At 47.6% G+C, this 22,943-nt stretch overlaps 1 protein-coding gene across 1 annotated transcript in view; it reads right to left on the minus strand.

Annotated features, from left to right (window-relative positions):
* LOC147665189 (N-acyl-aromatic-L-amino acid amidohydrolase (carboxylate-forming)-like) overlaps positions 1-22,943 on the minus strand; it is a 46,551-nt gene that overhangs the window by 18,608 nt on the left and 5,000 nt on the right. Inside the window, exons 3-5 of the mRNA XM_086949687.1 lie at positions 17,321-17,411; positions 16,613-16,720; positions 9,983-10,092 (exon numbers count right to left, since the gene is read on the minus strand). Coding sequence (XP_086805813.1) covers positions 9,983-10,092; positions 16,613-16,720; positions 17,321-17,411 — 309 coding nt within the window. The remainder of the gene's footprint in view (positions 1-9,982; positions 10,093-16,612; positions 16,721-17,320; positions 17,412-22,943) is intronic.

Raw genomic sequence — 22,943 nt, forward strand, 5'->3', positions numbered from 1 at the left:
CACGAGGGAATAAAGATGCAGGTAAGAGTAGCTTTGACTAGCTCCAGAGACAATGTGCAATGCAATGTTAAAATATTATCAGCGTGCTTTTAAAATCAGCAGAGAAATCAGAGATAAAGTGCAGGTTACAGTTTTAAAAATGCTTATCAAGCGTGCTGGTAAATCAACAGCGAGATTAAAAGTTCACAACAGGAACACAGGAACACAGCCTACTACCGCAGCCTAGATCGCCGCGATTATCAATGAACTCTCTTGAGTAATCAAGACTCTTCAGGATAGGTGCAGAGCACATGGCCTTCTTCAGGTCATCAAATGCCTTTTGACAGTTTTCTGTCCACTGAACCTTTTTGGGCATCTTCTTAGATGTCAGATCATTAAGAGGAGTCACAATGGACCCATCGTTCTTAACAAGCTTCCTGTAGTACCCAGTCAGGCCCAAGAAAGCTCTGACCTGAGTCTGGGTAGTTGGAGGGGACCAGTCCTTTATGGTCTGGATCTTACTCTCCAGTGGTTGAACTTGGCCTCCACCTACAAGGTGGCCCAGGTATACAACCTTGCTCTGCCCTATCTGGCACTTTGTTGCCTTGATAGTGAGGCCTGCCTTTTGCAGAGCCTCAAGCACTTCCTTCAGGTGGACCAGGTGATCCTCCCAGCTAAAGAGAGCAATATCATCCAGATAAGCTGCACAAAAGTCATCCAACCCAGTGAGGACTTGATTCACCAACCTTTGGAAGGTGGCAGGTGCATTTTTCAAACCAAAGGGCATCACCACAAATTGATAATGCCCACTAGGGTAGAAAATGCTGTCTTGACTTTAGACTCCTCAGCTAACCTGATCAGCCAGTAGCCAGCTGTCAAGTCAAATGCTCATCTGCCCTTGGAATAGGGTGTGCATCTGTCCTGGTGACAGCATTGAGTCCTCTGTAATCCACACAGAACCTCATCTCTCTCTTGCCATCTTTGGTGTGAGGTTTGGGGACCAGAACCACTGGGCTAGCCATGGGGCTCTCTGAAGGCTCAATGACACCTAATTCCAGCATCTTTTGCACCTCAGTCTTTATACAGTCCCTGACGTGGTCAGGTTGCCTGTAAATCTTGCTCTTTACAGGAAGACTGTCACCAGTGTCCACCACATGGGTACACCAGTTAGTCTGACTGGGTGTCAATGAGAACATTTGCCTGTATGCCTGTAGAACTTGTCTACAGTCATTTGGCTGATGTTCAGTGAGGCTGCCATCTAAGGCCACACCATCAACTGAGCCATCCTCAGGGTTCTGAGTGAGCAGGTCTGGGAGAGGGTCACTCTCTTCCTCCTGTCCCTCATCTGTAGCCATGAGCAAGCCCATGTCGTCCCTGCTGACATATGCCTTTAGTCTGTTGACATGGAGCACCCTGTGGGGGCTCCTGGGAGTTCCTAGGTCCACCAAGTAGGTAACCTCTCCCTTCTTCTCCAGAATTGTATGGGGTCCAGACCATTTGTCTTGGAGTGCTGCTGGGGCCACTGGCTCCAACACCCATACCTTCTGTCCAGGCTCAAACTCAACCAGGACAGCCTTTTGGTCATGCCAAGCTTTTTGTAATTCTTGGCTAGCCTCAAGGTTTTTGGATGCCTTTTCCATGTACTCTGCCATCCTGGAGCGGAGACCAAGTACATAGTCCACTATGTCTTGCTTAGGCTTTTTGAGAGGTAACTCCCATCCTTCCTTCACCAGACACAGGGGTCCTCTTACAGGGTGCCCAAACAACAATTCAAAGGGGCTGAAGCCATCCCCCTTTTGAGGGACCTCTCTGTAAGCAAACAAAAAGCAGGGCAGTAGGATGCCCCATCTTCGCCTGAGCTTTTCAGGTAATCCTTTGATCATGCCCTTTACGGTCTTGTTAAATCTCTCAACAAGCCCATTACATTGTGGATGATAAGGAGTGGTGAACTTGTAGTTGACACCACATTCCTTCCACATTGCTGTCAAATATCCTGACATGAAGTTGGCACCTCTGTCAGATATCACCTCCTTAGGAAACCCCACTCTGGAGAAAACTCCAAGTAAGGCCCTGGCCACAACAGGAGCTGTTGTGGTCCTAAGTGGAATTGCCTCTGGGTACCTGGTGGCATGGTCCACCACCACCAGTATGAATCTGTGCCCAGATGCTGTAGGGGGATCCATTGGACCTACAATATCAATCCCCACTCTTTCAAAGGGAACCCCCACCACAGGTAGTGGTATTAGGGGGGCCTTTGTGGTTCCACCTGCTTTACCACTGGCTTGGCAGGTTTCACAGGAGCGACAAAACTCCTTGGTGTCTTCAGACATGTGGGGCCAGTGAAAGTGAGGGACAAGCCTGTCCCAGGTCTTATTCTGGCCTAAGTGTCCTGCTAAAGGAATATCATGGGCTAAGGTGAGAAGGAAACCCCTAAATTGCAGAGGTATAACCAACCTCCTGGTTGCACCAGGCTTGGGGTCTCTACCCTCTGTGTAAAGGAGTCCTTCATCCCAATAAACTTTATGGGCACCCTGAGCATTCCCAGCAGCCTCAGCAGCAGCCTGCTGTCTGAGGGGTTCAAGAGAAGGACAGGTTAACTGAGCCTGCCCCAAGTCTGCCCTAGAAGGTCCCCCTGTCCCCAGAAACTCAACCTGATCAGGTTCAAGTTCTTCAGAGACAGTTCCTTCAGGGGTCTCAAGACCAGCTTCCTGGGAAGCTTGATCCTCACTTGCAGGCAGTTGGGAAGGCGCAGCCTTAACCCTCCTGTTCTTCTTCTTGGAAGGTGCTTGGTCCATTGTTCCAGGATCCAAGACCTGAGGTTCGGAGAGGCACTTTTTGGCCTGTGACCTGGTCACAGCAAGGACATGTGATGATATCCCTAACATCTCTGCATGAGTCCTGTACTCAACTTCTGACCATAGAGAGTTCTCCAGGTCATTGCCCAACAAAAATTCAACTGGGAGATCAGCACTAACCACAACTCTTTTTAGGCCAGTTACCCCTCCCCAGGAAAAGTTAACAAGTGCCACACTATGTGTAGTAGTGACATTGCTGGCATTGGTCACCAGGTAATTATCACCTGGCATGTATTGTCCAGGGTCCACAAAGTTAGGTGTCACCTTTGTGACACTGGCACATGTGTCCCTGTAAGCTTGAGCCACTTTGGGCCCTACCTGGGCAAGGTGCTGGAGCGCTATATCACCGCGGTATTCAGCACCCACGTAGAGGCCAATGGGGGACTGGCTTCCCGCCAGGCTGGCTTTCGACCTAGGCACTCGACTGAATCAGTCGTGGTATCAGTCCTGGACAACCTCAGGAAGGGTATGGATCACAACAAACACCAGGCGCTGGTACTCCTCGATCTCTCCGCCGCATTTGACACGGTGGACCATACCATCTTACTGTCCCGTGTCAAGGCGGCTGGAATTGAGGGATCAGCCCTGGTGTGGCTTTCCTCCTTCCTGAGGGACCGCACCCAGGCGGTCCGGCTAGGAGACTTCACAACCACCCCACTCCCCATCACGTGTGGTGTCCCCCAGGGCTCTTCCTTGTCTCCCCTACTATTCAATCTTTATATCTTCCCCCTCATTTTCACTCTTCAGCAGCTGGAGGTCACCGTGTACAATTACGCAGATGACCTCCAGCTCATCTTTGACTTATCCTCCTCTCCCCTTTCTGTCTCTAGCTTCCAGTACACCATGACATTCATCAGGGACTGGATGAACCATAACCATCTCAAGTTGAACCCGGACAAAACCGAGTTGGTTCTTACCGGGGGTTCTTCCAGTCCCTGGAACTCTCTCTTCTGGCCCCCTTCCCTTGGTCCCGCCCCCACTCCTTCTACCACGGTCAAAACTCTGGGGGTTAAAATGAATAATCAGCTCACCCTTCACTCTCAAATCAGCTCGGTAGTTTCCTCCTGTTTCCTCACCCTCCGAACTATCCGCACTGTCGCTCGTTTCTTTTCCCCCCAGGCACTTAAAATGATCATGGCCACTCTAGTGATATCACGACTGGACTATGCCAACGCCCTCTACAATGGCATACCAGCATACAGCCTAAGGAGGCTTCAGATGGTCCAAAACCAAGCTGCCCGGCTGGTTTTTGGTCTCCCACGCTACCACCACTCCACACCCCTCCTCAGGGAGCTTCATTGGCTCCCCATCAAGGAACGTTCCCTGTTTAAAACCGCCTGCATGGTTTTCCTGGCCCGTCAAGGCACCGCCCCCGCCTTTATTTCCTCATTAATAAAAGAATACGTTCCCCCCAGAGAACTTCGTTCCTCCTCTAAGTCCCTCCTTCAAATCCCACGTTTCAGACGTAAAAAGTGGGGTGGGTCCAACTTTTCTACCTTAGTCCCCACTTTCTGGAACTCCCTCCCAGACCACCTTTGTGCGGCTACCCATTATGTATCCTTCCGTAAGGAACTAAAAACGTTTCTCTTTAAACAGGCCTTCCCTGTGTAACCTCCCTCCCGGCTCTACCCTGGTTCCTACTTTGTCTCTGTAGCCAATACCCTCCACTAGCGCCAAGAAACCATTCGGTGCACGCTGTGCTTTATAAATGTTTTAAATTAGAAATTAGTTTGGGGCCCTGGTGAAGACTTCTGGTCTTTAGCTTTCTGCTCCCCGCCCTTCTGGTCTGTTTTCTTCTGGTCACTACCCTGGTTCTGGTTCTGGTTCTTTTGCTTAACTCTGGTTCTTACCCATTTATCTGCCCTCTTTCCCAATTCTTGGGGAGAGGTCAAATCTGAGTCAACCAAATGTTGATGCAACTGCTAGTTCTGACAATTATTTAAAATTTGTTCTCTCATCAGCAAATTATACAATCCTTCATAGTCTGTAACCTTGCTTCCCAGCAACCATCCTTCCAGAGCCTTAGTGGCACCCTCAACAAATTCAGACCTGTCCTGAGTCTGTGTCTTCTGGGTATCTCTGAACATTAACCTGTACTGTTCAGTGGTTAAGCCTAACCCATCAATCAGAGCACTCTTCAGGACCAGGTAGTTTCTAGAATCCCCATCACTAACTGTGAGGAGTCTGACTCGGCCTCTACCTTCAAAGGAGAGCCACAAGATTGCTGCCCACTGCTCCTGAGGGATCTGCTGTACTCTGCAGGCTCTCTCCATTGCAGTTATCCATTTATGGATATCATCCCCAGCTTTGTAGGGGGGCACAATCTTACTCAGGTTTCTGTTATCAAAAGACCTGTCTTTATCCTTGTGGATATTGCTGCCACCAGTGGGTTCTATTACCCCACTCTCTCTAGGCTGTCTTGCTCTAGCAAGTTTCTCTTGGGCCAGGGCAACCTCTAACTCTTGTCTCTGGATCCTCAATTCAGCCTCTCTCATTTTGGCCTCATGTTCCCTTCTCTGAGGGCTAGTCATCTCCCTTCTGGAGTGACCATGAGAGCCTCTAGAAGCATGGAGGTTGTTAGAGTCACCTGAGTGAGTCCTTCTCCTCTTAGGCTTCTGATTAAGTCCACCTGGGGGTCTGAATGGGTTGTTACCAGATTCAGTCCCAAATAGGCTTAAGTTAGCCTGGTTCAGTCTACTGACCAGCACCTGACTATTTCTGTCATCATCTGACTCACTGCTCCCCCCTTCTGTCTCTTCTTCCTCTTCTTCCTCCTCATCTACCTGAGGAGCTCCAGTGATGGGGGCTTCCTCATCTACCAGGATGATAGGGACAGGGTTGTCTACAGTGTCATCCTCTGAAGGATGGCCTCCTTCAGCATCCCCTGTGGGGTCTGCCTTAGAGGTCTTTAGAGTCTCAGACTGATCCAAGATCTCTCTAAGGTGGTCTGTGGTAGGGGAAGGCCCTGTCCTCAGACCCCTTAAGACACAAAGCTGTCTTAATTGCTTAAAGGAAAAAATAGCAAGTTTGGATGGTGCCCTTGGAGGGTTACTCTCAACAGGGATGTTCCCAGTGGAACCCTCTGCTCCAGACATTGCTCTAGTGTGGGTGGATGTGTTGCAATCTACCTACACTGGTGTTTACCTACTAAACCTATCTAGTAGTTGTAGTCAGGGTGTGCTACTCCCTTTGCTCTACAACAACTAAGTTCAGTAGAACTTAAGTATACTAGTCTTGTTTTATATGTACCTAGCAGGTACCTGTATGATCTTTCAAATGATAGTCTCAAAGATTGTAATGGTAAAACAACAGCAAGCTCAGATCCCAATCCGCTGCTCACCAATGTGAGAAGTTGGCCTGGTATATAATGCTCACTAATTCTAGTGACCACTTTGTACCATGCCAAGCAACCCTTATGATGATTGGTTGTAATTCAACCGTGTAGACCAGTTATCCTAGTGGTAACGTGGACAAAGCAGTCTTAGGCTAAACTCTGAAAGTCAGGCATGTGAAGCCAGCTGTATTACCATACACAACCCCCTTGAATACCAAATGAAAGTACACCACACATATATATTAAAAATATATTTTGATTTATTAACTATAACATCCCCTGGACTCTTTATGAGCACAGAAGCACAAGCGTTAAATCACAAGACAGTTTAAAATACACAAAAGTTGCACAATATGGATGAGCCCTAGGGGCCACCTAAACCATATACTAAGAAAGTGGTATAAGAGATACCAATCAGAACGGAAACAGGCCTAGGGCCTTGGGAATGGCTGCAGCTATTCGAGACTAGCAGTGACTAAGTCGGGAAAGGCCCGCGGGACTCGGGTGCAGTGTTTGAAGTGCACGCACTCACCAATGTAAAGTCTATGGTGCGTAAAAAGTACAAAGTTAGTTAGTTCGGAACCTTCCGAGTGACCTAGAACGCTGAAACTTAAGACACAGGCCCTTGAGATGTGTACCAGTGTAGGAACACCGGCGGAGCTGAGTTACCTCACCCACAGGAAGCGGGTGCACAGGGTCGAAGTAGTGTCGGGTTTCGTCACGCTGGTCGATGGTGCTTGTAGGTGAAGATGCTGCAGGCGGCTCGATGTGAAGAGTTCCGGTGGATCCAAGGATGGATCTGAAGTTGTGAAGACCTGAAAGCAGAGGGGACAATGTTTAAAGTCACTAGCCAGTGACTACCGTGGAACCAGATTGGAACCAGGCAATGTCGGGTGCAAACAGGCGTTGAGGTGTAGCTTCTCTCTGCAGCCACGTGGACACCGGGGGTCGAGGACGTCCAAGAGTCGGTCACGAGCTGTCCCACGCAGGCTTCTCGCTGTTTGCGGTGTCGGAAACTTGATTGGAGCAAACAGGCCTTGGCTAATGCAAGCCACGCAGGAATCAAAAGATGCTTAACACTCGGACCAGCAAGGTCAGAGCGAGTGCTCCTTTCCACAGGAGCTTGGGCAAGTCTGGAGCAACCAGACCCACAGTGTAGTTTGTCAGTTTCGTCGCCAAGATGGCCGCTGACCACGTGGCTAGTGGCCGGGATGGCGCGTCGAGTGGCACAATGCAAAAGGGCCCCACGCAGATCGTGGAGATGCTGGAGGGCTCTTCTTCGGTGCAAGGGCTGCTCGGTGATGGGGGTTCTCAGTCCCCAAAGCACAACGTCGAGGGTGCCTCGGTTGCTGCGCAGTCAGCTTTTCGAGTGTCTTCCAAGGGGTCCGGTCCCACTTCTCTCGGTGCCTCCACGGGTCCCTTCTGTGAGAGGTCTGGGAGTCTGGGTCTTGTCGGGCTCGGGCTCCGGCGGGAGGCGGCGGCAAAGCAGACGTCGAGTTTCTGGTTGGTGCCTGTGTTCACAGGGTGGCCACTCCTAGGCCACAAGGGAGATTCTCTTCAGTCTTCTGTGCAGCAGAATGTCGAAGTCCAGTCGTCTTCTTCGTGTAAAGTTGATTCAGGATGATCTGCTGTGCAATGGCACTGCTCCCACTCTTATTCCCAATGTGAGGGGTGGATCACCTACTAGGTCCTTCCTCTGGGAGGAACCAGGAAGGGGGGCGGTTACACCCCCTTTCCTTTGTCCAGCTCCTTGCCAGGCCTGGGTCTGGAAAGTCCCAGGACCGGTTTGGACTGGCTTATGCACGGGGACACCTTGTGTGCCCCGGGCATGTCTGATTCTATTCAGCCCTGTCCTACCCAATACAGGAAACCCTTTGTCCAAGCCTCCCTCTCTGGAAGGACTCCCAGCAGCAGGAGGTCAGACTCGTGTCTGTGGTGGCAGCATCCATTTTGTGATGCTGAGGCTCGGGTTAACTTTAACCGGGGTTAAGGCTACACACATGTCGTGTCCCACTAGAAGGGTGGAATGCCCTCCCCGTCGACAGAACTTTTGAGGGGATAGTATTCCAATTCGTATGACACCTTACTCGACATGTTTTGATAAAGCCAAACCAAAGATAGCATTTAACCGCGATGATTATAATGCACTTAAGAGTATATGGTATGGCAATATCCCGGAACAGCTTAGGGAGTGGTTCCCGACAGCTGCAGACAGGCTCAGCTCATGCTAGAGCACCATCTCACATATTTCCCAGCACTCTGCCCCCAGGATTGAAGAGGCCTTCCATAGGAGTGGCTGATAGGAACATATGTGTCCAGCTTAAGGTTAGATATAGGGATACTATATCTAAGTAAGAGGTGATTACACCAACTTACCCCAGCTGAGTGATCAACCAGTTGTGTCAAATATGGAGGCCAGGCCAGGGGTGGCACAATACATGCTGCAGCCCCTGGTAGGCCTTGGAAACACCTATGCCCTGGGTACCTAGGGTACACTGTTACAGGGGCCAATAAATGAACCAGTTCCAATTCGTAATGCACCTAAAGTGCATTGGCAGTAATTTAGAGAGAGAACAGCAGGCTGTGGGTCTGATTTGCAGGCCCACTGCCACATTAAGTCATAAACCAGTGAAGCAAAAAGCAAAAATTTGGGGTGACCATAGGATAGCAGACCCTACTCTCCTAAACCGGTGTCCTCCTGTACCATAGTTTTACCTGTGCCCTGAGGTTTGGTGCACACTGCTTCATTCCATTAATTCATCATCCAAATGAAGATCATTCATATGGGCACCAGGCATAGCTCACATGCTCCGTCCATCATCCTCTTTGGTATCGCTTTGTTCGCCCTAAGTTGGCAGGGAATGCCCAGACGTGGGTCCCTTGCTCACTCTACCACTGGATTCAAGATAGCCTGGCTGATGAGGGTTATGAATCCGAAACCGGTCCCACGATGCTTGTTTCCGGTCCAGGGAAGACATGGCTTGGCAGTTCGGGCTGACTGTTCCCATGAGGCACAGCGTCAGACTGATTTGCATATGGGCATATCTGAACTGAAGTGGGGAAGTGAGCTAAAGAATGGTGATGGATAAAACCCAGATCAGTTGACTGGGGGTGAGTGTTTGATTTGCTCAAACGCTCCATCCATCATCCCCTTTGGTATCGCTTAGGAGGGTGAGAGGTAACTGCTATTGCCCAGTAATAATTGACTTTGGTAACATTGCTCTTTTGAGACTGACATCCGCTTTGTGGTCCATGAAACCATGTTGAAAAATAATACCAAGGAACTGTATTTATCACGAACTTTAAAATCTATATAAATCAAATCAAAAAACATAATGCTGAAAGAAACTTTAGAGGAAAATCTCTGTCTGGTCATTATACTTCAGGGCAGGCCAATGGCCGAACGCAGCTAGCCTCTGACACGCACAAACACTACAGAAGACAACCAGAGAGAGGCTGGTACTTTAAACACCAGCACAACCATCCACAAACACTTTGGTTAGCCATTCTTTGGTAAGTGAAAAAGAATGGGTTATACTTTCATGTCCACTTAGCTCACCCACCCCACTTGCAATAAAAACGACGTGGATCATCTTGGTATCACCAGAAGTGGCCACAGACGTGTGCAGTTTTACCAATGTCATCATATTCTAGCACAGATGCATTCTAGGAGCACAGTCCTGTCTCCCTTTATCAGTGAACCCATTGGACCAACAGACCTCAAACAATTATTTGCCGGTAACATCACCTAGGTGCCCATACTCTATATTAGTTTCCACTGAGAAACGATATAGGTGGAGACAGTCGGACTGACCTGCAGCTTGGGGTGGATAAATCCTGACATCTCCCCCTCTGCATTTCGAGGGTAGTCAACACGGCTGATGAGCGTGTAGGCTTCCATGTCAACGGCTGGGAAGGATGTGCCTGGAACAAAGATCAAAGCAACAGTGACTTTTTAAATGAGAGTTGGAAAGGTTGGGGAACAGTGCCATGCATGAGAGAGGGAGTGTTAAAGACAGCTCAATAGGGAAAGAGATGCAAAAGGGAAGCAAGAACTAGGCGTTTTAGAAGTCTAGAGAGAGAACAAGAAATGGAAATGGAAGAAAGCAAGATGATTGGAGAAAAACAATGGAAGAGTATACTAAATACTTTTTCTACGTGGTCACCCCAGATTTTTCACCTCTTGCTGAACCCTATAGTTCTGCATTTTTGCCTACTTTACAACTGTGCATTTCACCCCTGCTAACTAGGAGTAAAGTGCCTGTGCTTCCCCCTCTAAACCTGGTTAAATAGGTATATTGCTAATTGCCATATTTAACTTGCCTATAGGTCCCTAATTAATGGACCTATGGCCTGCAAGTTAAATGCCACCAGTGGACTGCTTAACATATTGTACCATCGGCCACAGCTGCAATGCAAACATAGCTTCAGGCCAACCCTGTGTAGCATAACTGTGGTGGTATAAAGACTGCAATTCAAACTGTCATGTAAACTCTGATAGCCCACAAGCCTGATGCATGGTATTTAAAAGTAGGAAATGTACAAACTTGATATGAACACGTCCTTAAAGAAACTAGCACCCAAAAACTATTTTTCACAGTGACATGCCTAGATGTCCTATGTAGAAAAGAATGAATACAAATTAGAATCCGAATACTGTGTCTTGGAAATGGGGTCAGCTAGAAAAATAATTTAACTGCTAGTTTTAAGAGTTGCTGAAAATCTAATTCAATTGTGAAGTCAGATATTTAATAAATATTAAAGAAATGTAACTTTTAGAAAGTTGCCTGTTCTGTGCCTTAAGTTCTGGGAGGCTAATTTGCATTTCCTTTCCAACTTCTCTCAATTAGTGATGGGCATTTGAATAGGTGTGAATGAGGTGTTAAATTCCCCCCAGGTGCTACACAATCTATCACTGTGATTGACTGACAGATCGACCTGAATTGGCATAGATGAGTCCTGAGCCTCACAGAACATGCACGTTGGGAACTATGGGTATCCTTTTTGACATTGCAGTGTCAAATCCAGAGTTGGGCAGAACTTGTGAAGTTTCCCTCAGTGGAACTCAACAAAGTTAATTAGAAACTCCATGAGATTCTGCAGAAATATGCACGTCGTGCTGCAATTTAGCGCCAGTACTGCACGCATCGCTGAAAAATCAGTGCGTATGGCACCATGCAATGCGCAAGAGCGCGTGCCCATTCAAGTGGATTTGAGAAAATCTACTTGAGCAGCTCCAAATCTACTGGATAAGCAGCCCTCTACCCTTGTCCGCCCGCATTTATTAGAAAATGGTGTTAGGGGATGCCAGATCTTGCTCACATTTCTGGAACCCCGCATGGAAAACATTCACCTAGCAGAGATTGGCAATTTGGCAGCACTCCATGTTAAAAGAATAATGAGAAGTCGCCAGATTCTGCAGGCGGAATGAAACATTCTGCCACCCCCTAGTCAAATCCAAGCATGGCAATTTTTAGATCAAGCCTGAGCAGCGCATGCGCTGCTCTGCGGGCAATAATATACTAAAGGGGTCAACCCAATTAATCCAACCACATCTGGGTAAACAAGCACATGCAAATACATGTAATGCGTTGGAACCAATCTATACTAAACAATAAGTAGAAGGAAAACATAAATTATTCCTTCCAGCGAAAAAGTGAGAGCATCCATTTTTACCAATAGGGTAATAGGGAATAAAGGATATATTCCAAAAATGTTTGATTTTATTTTCTTTCTTTGTTTACATTTTTTTTGTATTGTATATAATGGTGTATTAATGTATGTATGTATATATAGCTACAAATAAAAAGTCTTTCACTTCTTTGCATATAGACTCATAAAAAAACTTTGCCTAAATTGCCTTTTGTCAATGATATTAATTTGTATATGATTAATCTGGAGAGGGAACCTTGTTGGAAGGAATAGTATATGTTTTTCTTCTATTTAATGTTTAGTATTGATAGGTTCCAATGCATTATTTGTATTTGCATGTGCGCTGCTCTGCGAAACGCGCTGTATTTGAGAATGGACATGAAGTTTCACCCATATTTTTCATTGGCTTGTGTCATTCCCCTTTGCAAATGGTGGCTTCTGATTGGCTAATAGACTTGTTAGTCCCGCCTTAGTACCGCCTTGTATTCATGAGGACTGGCCCTTTTACTTCTGTTGTTACATCGTATGTTATGTCTTCTTTAGTCTTTAAGCACTATTTTCTTTAGTGAGTTTCACCTACTGCGGACATGACATGCTTTCCCGCAAAATTCAGCACGCCTTGCGTGCTTTACCTTTCCAAACAGACCAGGACAATGGCGGCTGCTTCTTTGAAATGAAATAGGTCTCGCATTTATAAGAGTTGGAGCTACTGGCAGTGTAAATGACAATGCCTTTTATTTATGTGTTAATTATCAAAACACATAAATAAAAGGCATTGTCATTTACAATGCCAATAGCTTAAACTCTCGCAAATGCGAGACCTATTGCATTGCAAATGCATGTTAGTTTTTGCTTTCTGTTTGCTGGAAAACCCTGAGTTTGTTGTACTAGACTTCTGTTTCTGTGTTTGTGGAGTGAGGGGGAAATACAAAGGTTGCTACAAAATGGAGTTACGTGGTAGATGTTGGAGGACACTAGAATTCCTACTGTGCACTTCCCCAGCCCTCAGAACAAAAGTTGAGTCTGGCCGAAGACGTTCCCCATCTGAGAATGCGCTAAGTGGGTAGCGGTATCTGTAGCAGGCGGAAACTTCACCGCATTGGTTACGGTGTGTCCAGGAGTCATTCCCTCTCACAAGCACATGCCAGACATAAATGTGGCATCCGCAGGCACCCACTTCAGAACACTCGTGAACCTGAGGAAGAACAGGAGAGGACTGGACCTGGTGTCTGTGACCTTAGAGGAGCCCTAAAGGACCGGACTTGCTATCTTTTGAACCAAGGACAAAGACCTGGATTCCAAGGGTCATGCGGCTGACCTTCTCATCGTGCTGCAGGGATACAACAAGCCACTAGAGACCTTTCCTGAAACTGACCAGTGGCAGCTGGACCTGGACTAGACTCTGCTCTTGTCCTCTGCCTGACACCCAGTGAGCACCTATTTGCCTCCCTTGAGGGGCTTTAAAAGTGAGCTCCTGTGATATAGCTTGGGATATAAAGGACTAAAAAGTCATAAGGGAAAATCTATACCCACAACAAACCTGGGTTGGTGTATCTGATGGTCAGCCTCCAATTGCACCTGCAGCTAGTAACCCCTCTTGAACGACCCGTTGAGCTTTTAGATGCTAATCCTACTTAAAACTTTTTTAATGATATGTCCTGTTCCTCATATTGGACTTTTATAATGTTTATGTTTTATTTATTACATTTAACTCTATTTGAGGTAGAGATTTTGTTACTGCTTTGGTACCTTATCAATACTTTACACATAGCCCTAAGTTAAGCCTTTACTCTGTGCTACAGATACAAGGACTTTCAGGGTTTTCTGTAAGAAGAGTTGTGATTGTTCCTTGAGGTGGGGAGTCATCAACCCTAATTATTAATCGAATTTCTTACAAGGAGCCATTAAACTGTAAAAAAAAAAAAAAAAAAGTGGGCCAGTTAAAAAAAAATTTAAAATATTTAGATGGAGATTTTGTCAGAGGACAGAAATAGAGAGGTGAGGGAAATCTAGTGTGAAATCACCAACAAAGATCGATGAGAAAAATGGAGAGGTGCCAGGAGAGAGGCGTTGGAGAGAAGAGCAAGCGGAATAGAAAGAGCGGCGCCATCATTGTACGAATGTATCGGATCCGCATTCTTACGGTTATCCTCTGCTAGGACCTTTTTTGGGGGACATAGGTTGATCATTCAATGTTTACTCCTTCAATGTCCTAATGTGGTGTTTTGCTTCCTACTTCCCGCCATCCGGAAGCACACCATTGGCTATTCCTTATACAGCGCCCCGTTCCATCTGTACCATTAAACTGCATCAGTGATGTGCTTATAAAGGTTGGACCAGGACATGAGTAAAACACAGCCTCTGTCCAAAGTGGTGCCTGGTGGTCCTGGGATACTTTTAGATCCGATTTTGAACCATTAATTGACCCCAGATTGAATAGCCTGGAAAGTACTTTAAAATGAGGAAGAGGGGAGAAATGCGGTGGAAACCGATTTCTAGGATATGATTTGTAACCATAATGTCAATTTAACTGAGTTTTTTTGTGTTGATTGCTAAGATTCTTCCCATGTGAATAGATGGAAAGTCAGAATGGTAATTAGCATATACACAGACGTCCAGATTGGTATGTGCTATTTATTACCACTTTTCGGTACAAGGAGGAACCATGATTCATGAGAGGCGAAGCCACCCGTGGGTTACGAGGGCACTCTTTATTCTTAAGAATAAGAATAAAAAGCATCTCACACTCAGTGGAGCTGCATATATGGTTTTTACAATTATGTGTTTTCATGTGCAGCAAATCTAAACAAACATGTTGAACCATAGCCATACCACAAGGGGTTAAAGCCGTGCAGTGACATAAAATAATTAGTAGGCCTTTTGAGTTGGCCCAAGTTGTTTACATCTAAGGTAGTGTTCCTCCACCTGTTGTCAATGAACCTTGGGGGTCTGTATCTCTTTAGAAAATTAAATGATTTTAACCGATCAATAAAGTATATATTAATAAAGCTATAAAATTGAAATTTTTAAATATTCTGCAAATGTTTAGCAAATTGAAACTGGAGGCTAAAAATGAAGTTGGTACCCTCAGATTGATTCGCGGGAGCAGTGCAAGTGCATTAAACAAAATGTGGGACGGACAATGGTTGGCCTCAATTGAATTTAGAAAAGCTCAATGTTCCTATTAAAATTAAAATTGTGATTTTTAAAAAATATTCGTATGGATTAAGTAAAATATTTCATCATGTGTGTATTTGGTTTATAAATGTTTTCTTCCCTGTTTTTGCGTACGGTTTGGCAGTTCAAATTATTGAAATTGCTTAGGCCGGGTCCACAGATTCTAATAATGACTTATTGGTGGTCACCAAATTCCAATAATGATGCAGTGGGGACTCTAAATTCCAGGAATGATTAACTGGGGGTCCACAGAAGTTAAAAGGTTAGAACCGCTGTTGTAAAGTGATTTGAGAATGGAGTTTGTGACAAATTAATCATTCTTTTCTCGTCATTCGTTCTCTACTGTAGTAATAATGGCATTGAACTGCAATCATTAATGTATAAATACGTGTATATTAGTACACTTGTTCCAATAATAGTTTAGTAGGCCTCATTTATTTTCAGAGGCAAGGCATACATATATATATACTTATATATTTTAATTTTTAAACTGGAAACCTCAACTTCGCTCACTAAGCTAGTGCCCTCCATGGTATATGTGGTCTTCAGACTTCCCTAGGATTGAGAGAAGGGCATCCTGCCCCATTTTAACTTTCCAATTGTTGGTTTGTGATACACCATACCATTTATGCAGGTACATACGCTCCCACAACTCCTGCGAACCGTCAGCTCTGTCACTGGTACTTCAACCCTGCTTTGCCCTGTGCCCTAGCACTCCTTTCCCACTCCATGCGCAGAGCTCATGCACAACTACAAATACAATATTAAAGCCCATACACCTCAGAGGCAGGCAGTATCTTTCTATACTACATCTATAGTTAGGATTTCCAGGGTAGTTTGTCGGCTCAATATATCACTATATTTTAGTCCCTTATTACTACAAAACTACTGAATGGATTATCACGAAATCCAAAAGGATCCTTTCCAGGCCATAATCTACATTCCTGCCAAATGTCCTGAAAATCTGTTCAACCGTTGTGCCGCAACATCCTTGCAAATGTCTATGGATAATGCATTGGTGGAAAAACGTGTTTTGAGACCCCTTTTTTTTCTTTACACCCCTGAACTAATCACCACGATTCTTTGCATCATCAGCCAATGTAGAAAAGGGAACAGGTCTGCAAAGTTTCATGGAGATTCCTCAAACAAAGGGAAAAGTTATTCGCAAGCATAAATCTGAGGATTTTCTATGCCTGGGAAATATAACTCTAATATACAGAGGCTACCGCCACTCTGTAATATATAATAAAATGAAAATTGCAAACTTATTTGCAAAGTTGCGATCTAACGGTGCTCCCGATGTAGTGATTCCCAAAAGAGTGGCCATGATGTAATAACTCCTGATGTAAAGAACGGTGAGGTAATGACTGACGCCGCTGGAGGTAGTTATCTAAGTGCGAGGGAGTGGTGCATATGAGCACATATTTAAGATACTCACTTATTTGTATCTTTAAAGTTTAGTTTCAGGTAAAAGAAGTTCTACTTCAAAATACAGACAGTTAGTTACAAAGAGATCTTCCAAAGAAAGTATATGAAGTCCAAGTCCCAAACTCACACAGATCTGGTCTTTACCCAGAAGAAAAGCAAGAGTTTATCAGTTTCTATAATTACAAACCTTGGTTGAATTTTTCGATGAAATCCAGCCCATGTCCGATGAGCGCTCTCATTTGTTCGAGACAGTCTGCTCTGACAACACCCTGTGGCTGCGGCCCAACCTCCATCCCTGAGGAGAAAAGATTGGAAAGTTTGAGGTGAATGCAAGGACATCCTCAGAGATCTCACTCACACCACAAAATACCTTGACACCCACTTCGGATAACTTCTTGTGCACCATCAGGCATTCCTCAGAGCGACTATGAACCTGTACCGAGTGTGGGCAAACATCTCTCACAGTAAGAGTGACATCTCACAACATATTGATTTGTAATAACATCGCTCACAGTATAAGGGAGATCACACACAACCAGAATGAGTCAACATCTCTTGCAGCATCCACACAGAATCTTTTCTGTGAGTAGTGACCTTCCTAACATCACCAGACATCTCTCACAGACCTATGTAATCTATACTCTCTGTCCTTACAGTATTGCACATATCACATCCCCACACATACTATCTCATAGCCAGTGTGAGAAGACTTGTTGCACCAGCAGACCCCATTCAGTAAGGGATACCTTGTACTCTCTGTGAGGTGGACCTCCTTACTCTCTGAAACATCCCCTCACATGCCTCTAAACTCACATGACCTCACAGCATCATGCACCCGCACACCACCCATGGAGTCATACACTCTGCTTCGAGGGCTGCGTCAAGTCAGACTCACCCATGCCGTTCTTGCAGATGGAGTCAATGGTGTACGCTTCCTCGCCTACCAGCTTGTACACGTAGATAGGACAGTTTTGCTTATAGTTGGTCTAATAAAAAAGATAATTCAAGGGATCATAAGAGAGCAGGAAGCTCAAGACATTCAAGAAGATACCACAGTCCATGTACTCACAGTCTCATACCACATCACGCATACCGTCGGTGTGGCCAAGATCCTGGCTTTCCAGGAGACATCATAACCCCATTCCGACAAATTTTTAATCACTCTCATAACGACATGGGTGGATAGGGAGTGATTCCATATTTTGTTTCAACTGATTTTTCCAGGTCTCATGTAGCACTCAAAGTTCAGAAAGGATTCCTAAACTCTATGTGAGTATCACCAGCATATTTGTCCTCTGGAGAGTTAGCACAGCAAAGTGGCGAGGATATTGCACCTGAGAAAAAGCTCAAGGTGACGGTTGTGAAGTGACACTAAAAAGGAGGTAAAGAAAGGCTTCTAAATTTCTCAAGTTGTGAAAAATACTATGAAGGATTTCAAAATTCTTTTCAATACCTGGCCTTTTTAGCAGAAATCACTGATCCCATTGTGGTGGAGCAAATTCAAACAAAGTTGGAGAAAATATTTTGCAGATTTTCAGTAAGGTTTCTGTCCAGTTTGGGTGTACAATGGTAGGGATGTTGGCGAATGAACTTGGCTGTGTGGTTGTTTGATAGAGTGTGTAGAAGTTTACTGTTTTTTGTTTGTACATATAGTGATGTGGGGATTGTAGTTGTGGAAGACATGACCATTTGATGGGGACATGTAGGTAAGTTGGTGAATGTATAAATGTGGCTCTGTGAATGTCTGATGGGTGTTTATTGGTGGATTTGCAGGTATGTAATGGTGGGTCTGCTTGATTGTATGATGTTAGGGCAGGGCTGTATGATGAAGGAAGGGTAGCTATATGATAGTGGGTGAACATAAGTATGAAGGTGGCTGTTTTGGCACCCGATGATGGGTTAACAGTGGGTGGTTGTATATTAGTCGATGTGTTTGCGTATGAGGTTGGGTGTGTGGATTTATTATGTTGACTATGCTGTGTGCTGATGTGTGATATTGTCTTTGTAGACGTCTGATGGAGGGTGTTTTGGCACCCGATGAGGGGTTTAACAGTGGGTGGATATATAATAGTTGATGTGTTAGCGTATGATGTTTGGTGTGTGCAGGGCTTTAAATGGGCCGGGTCCTGCCGGTGCTGACCACCGGCACTTCTAAAAAGCAGGTGCCGAGATGGGTCCCTAATGGGCTCTTCATTTTTGACCCCATCCTCAGGGTGGAAATGTTTTTTTTAACTCTGCAGCAGTACCACCATTCAGTGCCTTTGATGTTAGGTCAAAAAGACTCGTTATACTTCTTTCACAGTCTCATAATTTCATAACTGAAGCATTTTCAATATTATATATAAGGAAGCCATAGTTTTTGCTTATTTAGCTTATGGAACTAACAACCACTGAAAAATCTGTGCTTAGCATAGTGTGCCACCCAACCGGTAATTTGCTGCTTCTGTCACTGCATCCAGATATATAATGTCAGTAACATTACGCCTACAATAAGTCAGGACTATTGGCTTTGCCAATGGTTGTTAGTCGCATAAGATAAATAAGCAACAACTATGGCTTCATCATACAGAATATTTAAAATGCTTCAGTTCTGAAATGATGAGACTGTGGAAGAACTATAACAAGTCTCTTATAAGTTACTTCTGCAGCAGTACCACCCTTCACTGCCTTTGAAGTGAAAACATTTTTATGTTTTATCCTGAGGGGGAGGGCCGATAAGATCTCCATTTTTAGCCCCCGTTTTTTTACAACTGCCGGTGCCGAGCACCAGCAGGACCAGGCCCACTTAAAGCCCTGCTGGTAGCAGTGTTTTGTTTAAAGCAGAAAAAATGAGCGACAGTAAGCCACCGCGTCATGAGCCATCACAACATCGTTTGTCATTTATATCCTTTGGGGGAGTATGTGTCAAAAGGGAAGGGACTCCAAATAGTCTTCAAACCCACTACCCCCATTTTTTTTTTCAAAACCAGTTTTATTAGAGGTTCAAGCAAGTGCAGGCACAGCCCTCCACAGTCAGGAGGGGACTGTCATCAATAATCATAACAAAGGCACATGTAAGGCATAGCAGCGAACCTCTCATATGAAGCAATTTTTATCAAAAAAGAAAGGGAACATACAGCCATCCACCACCCCCCAGAACGACCCCCAACTCCCAGCTACAATCCACCCCTTATCCCTCCCTAACCCTGTGCACGTGATCATTAAACAACCAGGACGAAAGATGTACATAGATGGGGCCGGCCACCGGCCTAAGGTGCAGGGTCCACGTCGTGAGGCAATGCATCATCCATGTCCATAGGGGGATCGAGGGGGAGGCCCCTATAGTCCGCCCACCTTTTCCAAATTTTGAAATGTTTGCGGGGGCATCCCCGAGCTTTGAAAACAGGCTGCTCTAGTCCCATAACGAAATCCAGGCCCGCCTTCCAGGCCCCAAGAGGAGGGGCGCGCTCACTTTTCCAGGCCTGCGCCAGGTCCCTCTTTGCCACCACCAGTCCCAGCAGCAGCAGGTGGCGCTTGTAGATGTTGCCCCCAATATTTTCCAGCACATGCAGAAGGCCCAACCGAGGCGTACGGGGCAGTTCCCATCCCAGCACCTCAGACAAGCAATCCCAAACCCCGGCCCAAAACCGAGTCAGCCGCTCACAAGACCACACAGTATGAAAAAGGGTGCCCCTTTCCGAACCACACCGCAGACATTCAGGGTTTACAAGCAGGCCCGCCCGCCACAGTCGCTCCCTCGTAAAGTACGCGCGATGCAGATATTTGAATTGGATAAAGCGGAGGCGTACTGCAAGGGCAGTCCCCCTAGGGGATTCCAGGGCTTCGCGCCAATCATCTTCGTCCAAGGGGCCAACATCGGCCTCCCACTGGGCCTTCAGCGCCGAGAGCGAGGGGGAGCAGTGCGTGACCAGGGAGCGGTATATCTGGGAGACTTTTTTGGCACCCAAGTCGCCCATAAACAGCTTCGCTTCTATGGGACTGAAGTCCGAGAGCTGCTCCAGCCCCACCAAGCCAGGAGCAAGTGCATGGCGGAATTGGAGGTAGCGGAAGAACTGGGACCTGGGCATGCTGAATTCGGTGCTAAGCTCCTGAAAGGATTTAAGAGTGGTGCCGGAGAGGACATGCCCCAAGGACGAAACCCCGATTGCGTCCCACCCATCAAAGCCCTGCAGCGACGCCAGCGCCGGTAGCAGGCCATTGCGCCACAGCGGGGTCTCCGCCGTCAGTCTACCCCACCACCCCGTACGGTGAAGGGCCCTCCGCCAAACGGCAAACACTAGCTGGGTAACACGCGGGAGCGCTCGCCTCTTCCTGGCCGAGTAAAGCAGAGTGTGAAGGGAGGCATCGCCCATCAAAAGGTGTTCTAGGGCGTAGGCCGGATCACCACGGTCCCCATACCACCACTCATTAAGCACCAGGAGATGGGAGGCCTGATAGTAGGACAGCATGTCCGCGGTAGCCAAGCCACCGCAGTAGGTAGAGAGGAAGCACGTCCGGAGCGCCACCCTAGAGGCACCTCCCGCCCACAAGAACCTTCCCAGCACCGAGTCGACACTGCGGAACCACTGCGGGTCGATCGGATAGGGGTGATTCTGCAGCTGGTAGAGAAGACGGGGTAGGGCCACCATTTTGAAAATGGCCGACCGGCCATAGATGTTAAGGGGCATACGAGTCCATGTTTTGATGTCCAACTGGACCCGGTCCCAGACCGGCTGGATGTTCCGGCCCCATGCCTCCGTAGGCGAGGCGGAGAGGAAGACCCCCAAGTATTTTACACCTTCCACCGCCATCCGAAGGGACGCCGCCCATGGAAGGTCCACTGCACCACCACCCAACACCCAGAGAGTCGATTTGCGCGGGTTAAGATAGAGGCCCGACACCTGGCCGAAGCCCTGCATTAGCTCCAGGACCCGGGGGCCCGTAATCCGAAGGTCGGTCATAAAGAACAGCACGTCATCTGCGTACAGAGCAATGCGGTCTGTGTGGTTCGCGCTCCAGATGAAGCCTCGATACAGCGCGTCAGCGCGGACCCTGGCAGCCAGCGGCTCCATGGCCAGCGCGAACAGGTAGGGAGAGATTGGACATCCCTGCCGCGTGCCCCGAGTAACCGGGAAGCGCGCCGAGGTCGCCCCCGAGATCCGCACTGAGGCAGTAACCTCCGTGTAAAGCAAACAGATGTAGGAGACAAAGACCGGGCCTAAATTCAGCAGCGGTAGAAGTGTGAACAGGAAGGTCCAGCTGACTGAGTCGAAGGCGCTGTCAATGTCGGCCAGCAATAACGCAGCCTGGTCCTCCGACGCCCCAATAGCGTCAACCGCCGCCTGCGCCCGCCGTATGTTGTGCCGTGTCGCCCGGTGCGGCATAAAGCCGGCCTGATCAGGATGGACGAGGGCGGTGATGTGGGGAAGCAAGCGGTTCGCGAGTGCTTTGGCCAAGAGCTTGGCCTCAAAATTAATAAGAGAGATAGGGCGGTAGGAGTCGTGCCGGTCCGGAGGCCTCCCCGGCTTCTGGAACACAACGATCTCGGCATGTCGCCAATCCGGTGGGAGGCGGCCCTGCCCACGCGCCATCTCCAACGCACGCAAGTAATGCGGCCCGAGCTGCAGGTGGAACTTTCTATAGAACTCACTGGGGAAGCCGCTTGGTCCAGGGGCTTTGCCCACATTCAATTGACCCAGCGCGTCTCCAAGCTCCTCCGCTGTCAGGGGGAGGTCAAGAGCATCACGCACCTCATCAGACACTGTAGCCGGGGGGACCGAGGCAAGATATTCAGCGATGGCAGCGGGAGCGACCGTCTCCCGGGAGGCGTACTGACACCTATAGTAATGCGCAAAGCTGGCAGCCAGCGTAGCCGGGTCCGTGATGGCAACACCCGCATCGTCCACCAGGCCTGGGAGCGTAAGGGGCTGCAGGGTTTGTTGACACAGCCGGTGAAGCATGGTACAAGATTTGTCGCCCCACTGATACACCCGGCTACGGGTGGCCAGCCACGCTTGCCAAGCCTCATTCAGTAGGACCGAGGAGTGCGTTTGTTGCGCCTGCAGGAGTTGCCTCAGGGTGAGGTCATCCGCCAGAGTTCTGTGGCGGGCCTCCAAATCCTCCACCCGCTCCGCCGCTGCGGCAATACCCTCCAACCGTGCCCGTCGAGCCGATGCGCACCAAGCCAGATCGACACCTCGCAGAGTGGGTTTCATGGCCTCCCAGACCGTCACTGCATCCACCCCCACACCCAAGTTATCTTGCCAGTACTGGGCGATAGCGCCGCGAATATGCTGGGAGTAGTCAGGCCGCTGCAGATGCCACGTGGACATCCGCCAACGGAAGGGTTGGCGCGGTTTATGCAGGTCTATCTGGACTGCGACCGGGGAATGGTCGGAGAGCCCACGAGGCCGTATTGCTGCCCCCTTCACCCTGGCAAGGTAGGCCCGTGGAACGAAGATGTAGTCTAGGCGCGAAAGGGAGCCATGAACCGCTGAGACGTATGTGTACTCGGGGCGCTCCGCATGCAAATGCCTCCA

The sequence above is a fragment of the Lissotriton vulgaris genome, unplaced genomic scaffold, assembly GCF_964263255.1.
Source record: "Lissotriton vulgaris unplaced genomic scaffold, aLisVul1.2 SCAFFOLD_903, whole genome shotgun sequence".
NCBI classification, from domain to species: domain Eukaryota; kingdom Metazoa; phylum Chordata; class Amphibia; order Caudata; family Salamandridae; genus Lissotriton; species Lissotriton vulgaris.